General features: G+C 36.8%; 1 protein-coding gene across 1 annotated transcript; it reads left to right on the top strand.

Annotated features, from left to right (window-relative positions):
- The first annotated feature begins 6,803 nt into the window (after window positions 1-6,803).
- Window positions 6,804-10,309, top strand: LOC149028806 (beta-glucosidase 18-like). Its single transcript, XM_089163116.1, has 12 exons — window positions 6,804-6,935; window positions 7,009-7,075; window positions 7,184-7,242; window positions 7,315-7,390; window positions 7,475-7,549; window positions 7,667-7,754; window positions 7,862-8,114; window positions 8,408-8,523; window positions 8,636-8,900; window positions 9,295-9,400; window positions 9,672-9,783; window positions 10,090-10,309. Exons 1-12 carry the CDS (start codon window positions 6,804-6,806, stop codon window positions 10,307-10,309), a joined length of 1,569 nt encoding a protein of 522 aa, XP_089019242.1.
- The last annotated feature ends 3,628 nt before the right edge of the window (window positions 10,310-13,937 follow it).

Below are 13,937 nucleotides of genomic sequence, written 5' to 3'. Positions count from 1 at the left end.
ATTAATGAGGAGGACTTTACACATAATGGTCTTAATCTTTTAGGAAAAATAATGGTCTTATTTTCTAGCAAGGTTCCCTCTATGGATGAACAAGAAGATCTATAGCATCCCGATATTTCCTTCAATGATAATGTTTGAGAGCCCCAAATCTAGAGCCCAAATTCGTATTACTGCCATTGGCTCTACCACAATGATTGTTCTCCACACCCTTCATGAAAACAAAATAACATTCGACCCAAGTGGTCTCTCATGATTCCACCAAAACCAGCTTGATTCTTAGAAGCTTGGTCCAAAAAACAAGAACCGTGAACCAACCTTACCCATTTAATCATTCTTTTACCTTCTAAATCTAGCATCTTTTGTAGTCCTTTTCATATAATCCTCAGTTAAGATCGAACAACTTCTTGCAATTTTCCATGAATTCTATGATTTGCAATTATGAATAACTTGATTGTGATTTCCCAAATTAACCAGACGCTCAGATGTAAAAATACATCTCATGCTTTCCTCTTTTTGTTTTCCTTCTCTTAGAATCATCTCTTTTACTTGTGATTGAAGTGAATCATTTGTATATCAACGAGTTGGTGTAAGATGCGACCAGACCTGTTTGCAGAATTCACAATCTAGTAAAGGATACTGTGCATCATTGATTTTTTTTTTTTTTTTGGTGAAACATCATTGATCTCTATTAGCCATCATATGACCGCTGGAGATCTTTGGAAAATATGACCATTGGAGATCTTAGATTATATGACCGTTGCAAATAATTTCTTTCCTTATGTATAGCATGTTACATTTATTTTATTCTTTACTTGATTGTATTATATATATACATGAAGAAGTAATACAAAATCACTCCTACACAAAATCATCTTAACATGGTATCAGTTTAGGACGATCCAGACCTTTTCAAGTGACGCTATTTTTTTTTCAAGAGCAATCAACGATCCCTACGTTGTTGTTTTCTTTCCGCTGCCTTTACAATGACGGATCCATCTATCAATGCTCTTGCTACAGCTGCTGTTGCTTCCACTAATGCTGTTTCCATCAACTTTGATGGTTCTTCTCCATATTTACTACATCATTCGGATAATCTTGGTGCTATACTCGTCACGCAGCTTTTACGTGGCGATAATTATCCCACTTGGAATCGTGCAATGCGGATGGCTCTTGAGGCCGAACATAAGCTTGCATTTATCGATGGCTCCATACCTAAACCCGCCGCTGATTCTTTGGAACTTCACGCATGGACACGATGCAACAACATGGTCCTTTCTTGGTTGCTAAATGCTCTCTCACCTGATATTGCTAATAGCATTCTTTACATCTCTACTGCCCACGAGGTTTGGGATGATCTTCGTGATTGTTTTTCTCAAAAAAATGCTCCTCGAATTTTTGAGATCCGACGTAGCATTTCTAATCATCGTCAAGGAACCTCTTCTTTAGCATCTTATTATATTATTCTCAAGGGTTTTTGGGATGAAGTCGACTCATACAACTCTTTCCCACCCTGCACTTGTGGTCTTTTGTCAAAACACACTGATCTTCAACGAAAAGATCGCTTACTTAAATTTTTAATGGGCCTTAATGATTCTTATTCTTCTGTTCGAAGTCAACTCCTTTTGATGGAACCCTTGCCTAAGATCAATCGTGCTTATTCTCTTCTATTGCAAGAGGAGCGTCATTGCTCCCTCCATGAGTTACCGAATCCATCATTGCATCAATCTGCCCTTGCAGCCACTGCTCCTCGTACACATTCTAAAAATGGTAAGAAGCCTATGTATCACTGTGATTTTTGTGGCATGGATGGCCATTCAGATTCCCGTTGTTTTAAGAAACACGGTTATCCTCCCAAGAGCAACAATACACACATTAAATCAACATCACCTGGACTCTCTGCTCGATCCTTTGCTGCCATCAACCCAGGAACAATTTCTGCCCCCTCCTTTACTTCGGCACAGTATCATCAATTATTGGCATTGATCGAATCGGGTAATCCCACTCCTTTAGCAAATGCTGCAGGTAATTCCCCTTCCCCATGGGTTATTGATTCTAGGGCAAATTTTCATATGACTTCTAAGTTACAATTCTTTAACACTGATACGGTGGTTCCTTATACATCTCTGATTACATTACCCAATGGTGAAACAACCCTTGTGTCCCATTTAGGGACTTGCACCCCCACCCCTTCCATCTCTCTTAATAATGTCTTATATGTTCCTTCTTTCCGTTTTAATTTATTATCTGTTAGTCAAATCACTAAAGCTCTCAATTGTTCGGTAACATTTTTTCCTCATCATTGTGTCTTTCAGGACTTACCAATGAAGAAGATGATTGGATTGGGTAAAGAGCATAATGGCTTATATTATTTGGAGTTGCTTCCCTCCATTATTGCAGCCTCATCCACTCATTCCCACTCCTTTGATGTGTGGCCCTGGCGCTTAGGCCACCCATCTCGCAACATTATTAATTCTTTATCACGTTTTAATTCTTGCATTTCAGTTTCTAATAAATGTGTTTGCACTATTTGCCCTTTGGCAAAACAAACTCGGCTACCTTTCCCATCTAGCTCCATTTCCACTTCATCTTCTTTTGATTTAATACATTGCGATGTTTGGGGTCCTTATTATATTCCTTCTATATGTGGTGCTAAATATTTTTTGACTATTGTGGATGACTATTCTTGTTATACTTGAGTTTTTCTAATGAACTTCAAATCTGACACTTGGTCTTATTTGCATGATTTTTTTGCAATGGTTAAAACTCAATTCAATTTTCAAATAAAAAAAATTCGCACTGATAATGCTCGTGAATTTTTTAATCACCCCACCACCTCATTTTTTTCCAACCATGGAGTTATCCATGAACATAGTTGTGTTGACACCCCACAACAAAATGGTGTTGTTGAACGCAAACACCGGCACCTACTCAATGTTGGTCGGGCCCTTTTATTTCAGGCCAATCTTCCACAAGATTTTTGGGGTGATTGCATTCTTACAGCCACACACATTATTAACAGGTTGCCTACCAAACTTTTAAAAGAGAAAAACTCCTTTTGAACTTCTTTTTAATAAAACCCCCACATATGTTCATCTTCGTACTTTTGGTTGTTTGTGCTATGGACACAATCATTCCACCATCAAGCACAAATTTGACCCCCGTGCTTCTCCAAGAATTTTCCTTGGATACCCTTTTGCTCAAAAAGGTTATAAAATTTTTGATCTCACTTCTCACAAGATTTACACAAGTAGAGACGTTGTGTTTATTGAACATATTTTTCCTTACCACCTAAAGACTTCCCCTTCATCTATTAACCCTACCCTCCCTGTTCCAGTTCCTGATTTTGAATCCTCCTCCATCCCAACCAACCCAATTTTCCCATCTCCACCATTAGACCCGCCAACCCCACCACACAACCCTTCCCCACCTCCAGTTGTGTTGTTGCCACATCGCTCCACCCGGTCGTATAATCCCCCCTCCCATTTGAAGGACTACATATGCTCGGCTACTCACGCCACATCATCTTCTTTGGATGCCGGTAAACTCTTTCCTCTTGATTCTTCTATATCTTATAGAAAGGTCTCACCTTCTCATCTTAAGTTTATCAGGTCTCTTTCCTCTTCTGAAGAACCCACTAGCTTTGCCAAAGCAATGTTGTCACCTAACTGGAAAGATGCCATGCAGTCAGAGATTGAGGCTCTTGAAACCAATAACACTTGGTCACTTGTTCCTTTGCCGCCTCAAAAGAAAGCCATTGGTTGTAAATGGGTCTACAAAATTAAACGACACTCTGATGGTTCTATTGAACGGTACAAAGCACGTTTGGTGGCCAAGGGGTACACCCAAACTGAAGGTGTTGATTTTCATGAGACTTTTGCTCCTGTGGCCAAACTCATTACTGTACGCGTCTTGCTTGCTCTTGCCTCAATTAAAAATTGGTCACTTCATCAACTTGACGTTAATAACGCCTTCTTGCATGGTGATCTTGACGAAGAAGTATATATGACTCTACCTCCTGGTTATCATCGTAAGGGGGAGAACGTTGTTTGCCGCCTCCACAAATCTCTCTATCGTTTAAAGCAGGCTTCTCGTAATTGGTTCGCCAAATTTTCTACTGCCTTAATGAGTGTGGGCTTCATTCAATCGACTGCAGATTATTCCCTCTTTTCTAGGGGCTACGGGAATTCAACCATCTTTGTATTAGTATATGTGGATGACATCCTTATTGCTGGTTCTGACGCTTTGGCGATTTCCACCTTAAAGAGTTTCCTTCACCAACAATTTCGTATCAAAGATCTTGGCCCCATGAAATATTTTTTTGGTCTTGAACTGGCTCGCTCACAAAAAAGGTATTTTCCTCAATCAACGAAAATACACTTTGGATATATTATCAGATGTCGGCTTTACTGGTGCTCACCCAACTTCATTTCCAATGGAACAAAATCTCAAGCTTACAGACTCCGATGGTGATATCCTTCCTGAACCTGCATCTTATCGTCGTTTGATTGGACGGTTGATTTATCTCACCATCACTCGTCCAGATATTGTGCACACTGTCAACATTCTTAGCCAGTTTATGCACCAACCTCGCAAACCACATATGGACGCTGCAACTCGCCTTCTTCGATACCTTCACAACTCACCTGGCCAGGGTATTTTACTTCCAGCTAATAGCACCTTATCACTTCGTGTTTTTTGCGACTCTGATTGGGCCAGTTGTCCCATGACTCGCCGCTCCACCACCGGTTACTGTGTTTTTCTTGGTTTTAGCCCTATCTCTTGGAAGACTAAGAAACAACATACAGTTTCTCGATCCTCTGCCGAGGCGAAATATCGAGCCATGGCAATGGCCACTTGCGAGCTAATTTGGTTAACTTCGCTCCTTCAAGATTTTGGTGTTCATTTGAAGCAGCCAATCCCTCTTTTTTGTGACACTCAAACCTTAAAAAACCTCATTCTGTTGATATTTTACATCCTTTATTCTTTAGTAGTGTTGAGACTCTGTTATGCAAAATTTTCCAGATGAAAATAGATGACCTTTCCTAACTTCTAGGTCTAAACCTAACATATTCCTCCTAACTCAATCACATAATCTATCTGAATTAAAAGCGATTAGTCAGAGCCAAAATTTAACTCTGTGTGAATATTTGTAATATCTAATCATGATTGTTAGATGATCAAGCAACTTTAGATTAGAAGAGTGATAGAAAACTTCTCTTAGTAATCTTCTTTATTTACAATGAAAGTATAATCTACATATCGAATATATAATATGTACCAAACATAATAGGTTAAAGAAAAATAACCTTGATGATTAATAATATGGTAACTGTAAATTTACATGTCAGAAATTTACATATCAAATAGATTTATGTAGTAGATTGATTTTGATTATTTTCCAATATCTTAATCTTATAATTTCGATTCTTCATTATCTTAACTATGTCTATATTATACAAACTGATGGACAGATGAAAGGATAGGGTGTGAGTTCTTCGGTACAATGAATTATTATGAACATGCATGATGCCACAATCTATGGTGCTTTAATCATTCATTGGTTCTAATGAATGCATATTTTTTTGAATTTTCAATGCACATCTTATCATGATAATGAATTGACTATTTTTTGTGTTTAAATTTGTTACATACACCTAGAAAATCTGACACATTAAATTTTGGTACCTTGAGAATCACGGTTCTAAGGTCTTAAAAGTCTTGGTTTCTTGATTCCAAATAAAGAGTGGCCAGCCAACAAGTAGGGGCATAGTATTGAAATAAGTATATTTCACAACCTTATAGGGTTGACTCAGTTGGTAAAAATCAACACTTTATAATATGAAGTTTAGAGTTTGAATCTTTTTTGTGTCAGGGCAAAGCCTTGCCATATATTAAATAATTATGTAAAGTATCTTTTTGAGAATGTAGTTAAGATGCATGCAAGTTGGCCCAGATGATAATGTTTCGATTTGATTCAATCTACATTCTTTTAGATGGTTTTTATTGAATTTATTGATTTGGGTTAAGTTTTGATAGCGCACTTAAAATATGCCAAACTAGCAATAATAATTTCTTGTCCCCCAAAGAATATAAAATGTCACCAAATATTCTACGCCTAAACTTAGATTTTGGAAACCATTTTAAAGGAAACTAAAGTTGATATCAGTTTTGCTCCTATTAGATTGAAAAAAGAACAAAAATTATCCATGTCCATCATCTTGAGGACAAGAAATTTCAATATATTTTTTGAAAAAACTCTTCATCTCAAAATTTATTGTAGATTACTTATATCTTACAAACACAATATACTGAGAAACCTAATTGACAAAAGAACAAAACATAGTGCTATATGTATCATGCCATGATTGTGTCCCATCAACATCAAAGTTGATTTGTCATGTCACTCATATGTATAAACAATGAGGGTGATGGTTCTTGGTAGCTATCCCATCCCTCTAAATACTTGGTGTATAACTAAGAAGATGCTGTTAGAGAGAAATACAAATCTTACCTAATCAGCTGTCCATTATTGATGGATCCACTTGTCTAAAATCGGGTTCTTTAAAGATTCAATCTCTACGTAACCCGTAATGTATAACTTTGCCCCGTGTCTCCTTCCCTATTCATACGTTCAAGGGGATACAACTTATCAGTGTCCGAACACCCCACTAAAATGTGTGGCGGAAGGGCATTAGCATCATCAGCTTTTTGTGGTTAGGTTCAATGTTGTACTATATATACTCTATGTGAGTAAGGTTTTCAAAGCATCTCTTCATTGTGTATATCCTGAGAAGCATTGAAAGATGAAGCAGAAAGCATTCTTGGTAGTCTCTGTTGGGTTTCTTCAACTGATCTCATCAGTCATTAGCTGTGCTGTGGACCGAAGCCAATTCCCTTCCTCTTTCCTATTTGGAACTGCTACGTCTTCTTACCAGGTAATGAGAAAGCGTCACTGCAGGTAATAAAATTAGTTTCCTCATGATCTCATCTTTTCTTTCTTTTTCCTAGATAGAGGGTGCTTACTTAGCAGGTAACAAAAGCCTCAGCAACTGGGATGTCTTCACTCACTTACCAGGTTTTCTTCCAATGATTTTAACTGGATTTAAGCTACAGAAAAGGAAAGCAAAAAAGACATATTTTTCACCTGATAGAGCACTGTTTGTCTTTCCAATTTTTATTAAAGGAAAAATAGCAGATGGAAGCACTGGAAATGTTGCAGCTGATGACTACCATCGATACATGGTAACCAAAAGAAACACTTAAAATAGATTGTTCTTTTTTATCCCATCTCAAGAATTTTTCACTTCTAAACAGGAAGATGTAGAATTGATGCATGGTTTGGGAGTAAACTCTTATAGATTCTCCATTTCATGGTCCAGAATTCTCCCAAGTAAGTTATTCTTTAGTACCATATATTGTTTCATTTCCATCACTTAAAGAAAGAACTTTCACATGAACGTCTGATCAATTTCAGGTGGTAGATTTGGAGAAGTTAATCCGACTGGAATTGAATTTTACAACAAGCTGATTGATGCACTCTTGCTCAGAGGTTAATTAAATTGAACTCATTAAGATTACTGCTACAGAGATTAATAATGCATGGATACAATATTAGTTACTAGTTCTCCTAACATAAATTTATATTGATTTTGTGTTATTCAAACAGGAATTGAACCATTTGTTACAATAAACCATTTTGATATTCCTCAAGAACTTGAAGACCGATATGGGTCATGGTTAAGTCCTCGAATACAGTAGGTTTTTTTTTATTTTTTTATTATAATATTCCTCATTGTTCATTTGATCAAAAGACATGAATAATTAATGATGATTATACTTATTATGATTGTTTATATTACAGGCAAGATTATGGATATTTTGCAGAAGTATGTTTCAAAGCTTTTGGTGATAGAGTGAAGTACTGGAATACATTCAATGAACCAAATGTTATGGTGAAATTGTCTTACCTTATTGGAGTTTTCCCTCCAAGCCGTTGCTCTAGTCCATCGCGAAGTTGCCAATCTGGGGATTCAGCTATTGAACCATATATTGCTGCACACAATATCATATTGTCGCATGCCACTGCAGCTAACATATATAAGAAAAGTTATCAGGTAGAAGTCTAATATATTATTTACTTATGAAATTGGGTATGAATGTTATTACATCGTAAATCTTCATTGATAGAGAAAAATATTCATCATCTGCAAATGAAAAGAATCCTAGTTGAAAGCCTTGCCTATGTTAATTAGAACTTCCACGAGTATATTTCTTATCAAAATCCATGGCGAAGAGATTATCTTTCACCAGTCAAGATTTTCTTTCTTTTTTTTTTTTTTTTTTGGATGAATTTGTATTTCATCAAACTCAAGTAATAACTCAGGATTTTCTTGCCATTAAATGCAAGGCTCACCAAAGGGGTATGATCGGAATGGTAATGAACTCACCTTGGTATGTACCATTCAAAGATACTCCTACAGATCGTTTAGCAGCTCGACGGGCTATGGCTTTTGAGAATGCGTGGTAAGGAAAAGCTCTTATAAATTTGGCTCTTATAAGCTTAGATTGTTTTCTAGCAATATGCCTGTAATATATTTTTTTTTCAAACTGAAATATATTTATTTGGTGTTTTTAGGTTCTTGGATCCAATAATCTATGGTGACTATCCACCTGAAATGCGTCAAATATTGGGTTCAAGATTGCCAACATTTTCACTGGATGATAAAGAAAAATTAAAAAGCAAATTGGATTTCATCGGAATTAATCATTACGCAACTCAATATGCTCGTGACTGCTTGTTCGCTCAGTGCAACCTTAGTAATTCTCATCTTTTACTACCTCAATGGGATTCTTTTGCACAAATTACTGGTGAAAGAGATGGCATTCCCATTGGAGCTCCGGTAAAAAAAAATTAATGAATTAATAAATTTTCTGATTTCTTTTTAAGAGGTCTTATTGTATTGTTACTGTTATTTATCAAAAGACTGGGCACCAAGGAGAGGGTGCTAAAGTACCTGGTCTCCATAATGAGCTATTTATCAAATAGAGTTTTTACTTTTTATGCTTGGTGACACATTGAGATTTGATTTCCTATAACCTGGTTTTGGTACCATTTTGTTCGGACATACAATACAACTCATGAATAAAACTTGCTGTTAAGGAGAGAGTGTTCAAATACTTATAAGTCTCTACATCATCAAGCTACTCACATCCAATATGAGAATGTTCCTGTAGTAATTTTATTGTTGTTATTATTGACATAAACTTGCTGTTTTTTAATTTCCTCCCTTACAGACAGGAATGCAGGATCTTTTATATGTAGTTCCTTATGGCATGGAGAATATCATTACTTACTACAAAGAAAGATATAATAACACTCCAATGTTCATCACAGAAAATGGTACTTCCTCCAATTATGCATGCTTTTTATTTGCCAAATTTGGATTTTATATCCATGTTTCTTAGTTCTAGCAATTGTTATTGCTACATGCTCTAAGTATTTACTTCATTTTGAAGCTAGCTTCCCAACCAAGAAAAAAAAAAGACACTGTAGATGCACTAAACTAGCTCTAAGGCACATAGCATATATACATTGAGAGGTGATTTCCCCAAAGTTTATTAGGTTCTGTAGATTTTTTGATGATTTACAAGAATTACTACATACTTTGCAGGATATTCACAGGCAAGCAATAAAGATGATGATGCTACAGAGGAATTCCTAAATGACACAGCGAGGGTAGAATACCTAACTTGCTACCTGGCTTCTGTTACAAGAGCCATGAGGTACATAATTCTTACCACTATTGGTTGAGTTGTGTTGGTCTAGAACATATTTAGTCTTGGCTAGACTAAACCTAAAGTTTTGTTAGATGAATACGTCTAACACTAGAGAAACTAAACCTGGATTTTCTTTTTATTTTATTATTTAATTTTCAAGTGCTCCAAAATTTGATTTCACAATATATATAGTCCATCAAGAGAGAGATTTCCTTCATGTATCGTAAAAGGTTCCAAATCACCCTAAATCAACAAATGACAATTGCTTAAGGAAAATTTGGCTCACTTACATATGTGTGCTTGTATTTGTAGGCATGGTGCTGATGTAAGAGGTTATTTCATTTGGACTCTCATTGACAACTTTGAATGGATATATGGGTATAGTTTGCGATATGGAATTTACCATGTTAATTTTAACACATTAGAAAGAACGCCCAAACTATCTGCAATATGGTATAAGCAATTTCTTGATGGAGTGAAGACGTCAAAATTGAAGGCAAATCATCGAAGACCATGGCATCCACTTTCGTAGCCACATGCGTGTCCTATTCAACAATTTTAGTTATTTGTCGCATGAAACATTATGTTATGATTGTAAATCAATATCCCATGCTATATAGGGGGTGTTTGGATTTTTCTTCTTTTGGTAATTTAGAGGTGTGGCATATTTAATAATGGTCCAACTTGTTGGCAACAAAGTGGAGAAATAAGAAATTATATATATATTTATGAAATTTTTTATTGTCTTATTCTCATTTATCGTAAAGATAAAAAGGACATTTTGAAATATTGAAAATTTATTTTTTACATTATTATGGTACATTTTTTTTTTTAATATAAATTTTCTTTTTTTCTTTCTGGGTAGAAAGAAGATTATTCATAAGATCAACATAAGAACTCAAGTGCTTGGTATCATGGATGACATTTGCAATCTCTAGGTTTTGGTTCTTCCATTGATAACTTCCTTTTTGGTTTGAAGATATAGATTTTATTGAAAATAAACAGAGGAGAAATGCCTCTCTTTGCAAACCTCAGGATCTACAAAGAAGTCTGGACCAAAGGCTTGACTTTTGAACACGTAAAATTTAGACACCAGAGCCTAGAATTTTCCAAAGCTGATTCTCAACCCTGGGCATATGCCTAAACAAAACAGAGTTGAAACATGGTACCAAAGAAAGTGCATGTGAGAGGACTGCGTGTATAACCCAATCAACTGACGATGAAGCACATTCAACTTTGAAACAATCTCCAAGTAGTTAGAGACTCAGAATAAGAATGTTCTGCAGATCCAAAGCCTTAGCCATCTATAAGGCTTCCCAATAGGCTTTTGCCTCCATAGCCGAAGCAAAGAAGCCAACACACCACTTCACTTGGCAAAACAGAAGTTCCCACCGGGCTTCTAGATAGCAAATCCTCTACCTCCTATCACGCTGTCAGAGTGTCATGAACCATCAATGTTTATAAGAAAATGATCTGGAAGTGTGGACCGAACGACAATGAGGTGGATCGGAGGAGGTTCAGGTGGATGAATACAAAGAAAACTCAGAGATAAGTTTGCCTATCAAACAATTTGTAGTCTAAGATTTGATCGGAGAAACAATAAAATGTTTGATTAATAGAAGTTCTCCTTTCTTAATCCTAGAGGTTCAGCCAACCAAGACTAGAAATACTTAATCCGGCTTGACCTTCGAGTTATCGAACCTGCAATACGGATTCCGAGTTAGAATTACAGGGGTTGTTACATCCCTCCCCCCCTTAAAAGAAATTTCGTCTCCGAAATTACAACATACCTTTAAGTCCGATGGGGGTATCTGGTTTGCATCTCATCTTCTTTTTCCCAAGATACTTCCTCAAATGAATGATTCTTCCATCTTATCTTCACCAAATGTATGGTCTAATTCCTCAACTGCTTATCCTTTCGGTCCAAGATTTCTGCCGGCTCTTCATTGTACGTCAAATCCGCACTCAAACCTTCCGGTTCATGCTGGAGCAACTGCTCAGAGCTTGCTAAGCACACTAGCAAGAGATGAAGGTAGAGCCAACCTATAAGCTACTAGTCCAACCTTTTCTATAATCTCAAAGGAACCAATATACCTAGGCCTGAGCTTCCCTTTAATATTGAACCGCATGACACCCTTCATTGGCGAGACCTTCAAGAATGCTCGCTCACCAACTTGGAATTCCAGATATGACCTTCTTTTATCCGCATAGGACTTCTGGCGAGATTGAACAGTTTTGATCATTTCTCTAATCATATCCACCATAATACTTGTGGTTTCAATTAGATCAGGGACAAGAACATGCATTTCCCCAACTTCATCCCAATACAGAGGAGTTTTGATATTCTTTCCATACAAAGCTTTAAACGGGGTCATTTCAATCGTAGACTGGTAACTATTATTATATGCAAACTCCACCAAGGCTAGGTGGTCATCCCAGTTACCACTCATATCAATGACACACGCTGGTAGCATATCTTCCAAAATCTGTATGGTCCTTACTGATTGTCTATCAGTCTGCGAATGATGAGCAGTACTCAAATTCAACTAAGTACCTAGGGTTTTCTGCAAACTACTCCAGAAACGAGAGGTGAACCTCGGATCTCTATCCGACACAATGTTAACTGGCACACCATGCAGTCTCAGTATATTATCAACATACAGCCTGGCCAACTTGTCCATAGTATAGGTGATCTTCATCGGAATGAAGTGAGCCGATTTCATCAGTCGGTCCATTACCACCCACACTGAGTCATTCCCTTTGCTAGTTCAGGGTAGACCTGTGAAACCCGACCCTAACCTTAACCCGGTTACTCTATTGTTTGTAGGTCCAAAGACCCGAAGTAGTAGTGAAAGTCAAGTATGGGCTATATCAGTTGTGAAATCTAGCCCAAACCTAACTAGGACACCCTATCTATTTCAGGTGAAGAAAGGTTAGTTTAATGTTACATCTTGAAGTTGGACCTTGATTTCAGTGTTCTATCTCCTTCTTCTCTCTTTTCTTCTTCTTACTGTTCTATCTTGATGTTTTGATTGTGAAGAAGGTGTTACACTACTATAACTACCCATTCTCTAATCTCCTTATGTCTTAGAGTGAACTCCCAATCACTCTATGCATTCCTTGAAACCACATGGTGAATCTCCTCTTCATTGATTTTGATTGAGTTTTGGACAGCATGATCATTCTACTGTAGCTTCTTTTCTAATTGATGTTTAACATGTTTGATCTCAGCCTTTACTGCTGTTCTAATGTATTTCATCTATTTGAATCAGTTCCCCTTTCTTTCTAGCCATTATAGCCTTCTATGTTGACCATTGATATAAGCATTCTAGTAAGTTTCTATTTTTTATTCCTCTCATTCTAGGATTAGTATTCTTATGACTTTCTATTTAGTTATTCTTGCCTCTGATATGTTCTTGATATTCCATTAGAGTGAAGCCTTGTTCTCTCTAATTCTTCCCTTGTATCCATGGTGAGTTTGCTATGAGAACCATGTTGTTTCCAATTTAGAAACTCATGTTCCCAAGTAATAAAGTACTGATTTTTGGACCATGGATGATGCCAAATTCATGCTAGATAGTCTTAGTATGTTTGTGTGAAGTTTCCTTTCGAATTTCGGATCAATCGGACTTCAAACGAAGAAGTTATGACCAAAACAGTGCATTATGTACCTTGCTGTCTCCATTGGTCGACTGATTGGTCGATTGGAACCAGTAGACCAATCCAATCGACCAATGAGATCTGTTTTGCAGATTTAGGTCTTTCTTGCTCTATTTAAGTCAAATCTTGGGATTACTTCGTCTCCTCTACCTCCTAAGCCTCTGGAACGAGTTAGAACTCCATTCTAATCAATTTCCTTGCATCCTTGGTTGATTTCTCGCAAGAACTCAAGTAATCTTCTTCCTCTTGCATTAAAAGGTATGTCAACGCTCTCTTCTTCTTCTCCATCTCTGTTTTTCTTTCCTTTTTGAGTTGAGACAGTAGAGGAGATGCTGCATTCTCTCTTGCAAACATCTCTGAACTTATCTCTCATGATCTTCCTAAGGATTAATGGCTAAAGCAATGTCCGTAATCATGATCATTGCAAGCTTTTGAAGGAATCATGATCTAAATCATGATCTTGTCTTCGTTCGTCTTTGATTTAAATTCTGATCTTCTTA

The sequence above is a fragment of the Hakea prostrata genome, chromosome 1, assembly GCF_041222555.1.
Source record: "Hakea prostrata isolate BN-2017 chromosome 1, UWA_Hpros_2, whole genome shotgun sequence".
Classification (NCBI taxonomy): Eukaryota; Viridiplantae; Streptophyta; class Magnoliopsida; order Proteales; family Proteaceae; genus Hakea; species Hakea prostrata.
The sequence above is the reverse complement of the archived record's forward strand: the minus strand, read 5'-3'. Positions and strand labels throughout refer to the sequence as shown.

Coding starts and splice junctions, on each gene's coding strand:
- LOC149028806 (XM_089163116.1), top strand. CDS start 6,804: ATGAAGCAGAAAGCATTCTTGGTAGTCTCTGTTGGGTTTCTTCAACTG. Junction 8,524..8,635: donor ATGGCTTTTGAGAATGCGTG/GTAAGGAAAAGC, acceptor TGGTGTTTTTAG/GTTCTTGGATCCAATAATCT. Junction 8,901..9,294: donor GCATTCCCATTGGAGCTCCG/GTAAAAAAAAAT, acceptor CCTCCCTTACAG/ACAGGAATGCAGGATCTTTT.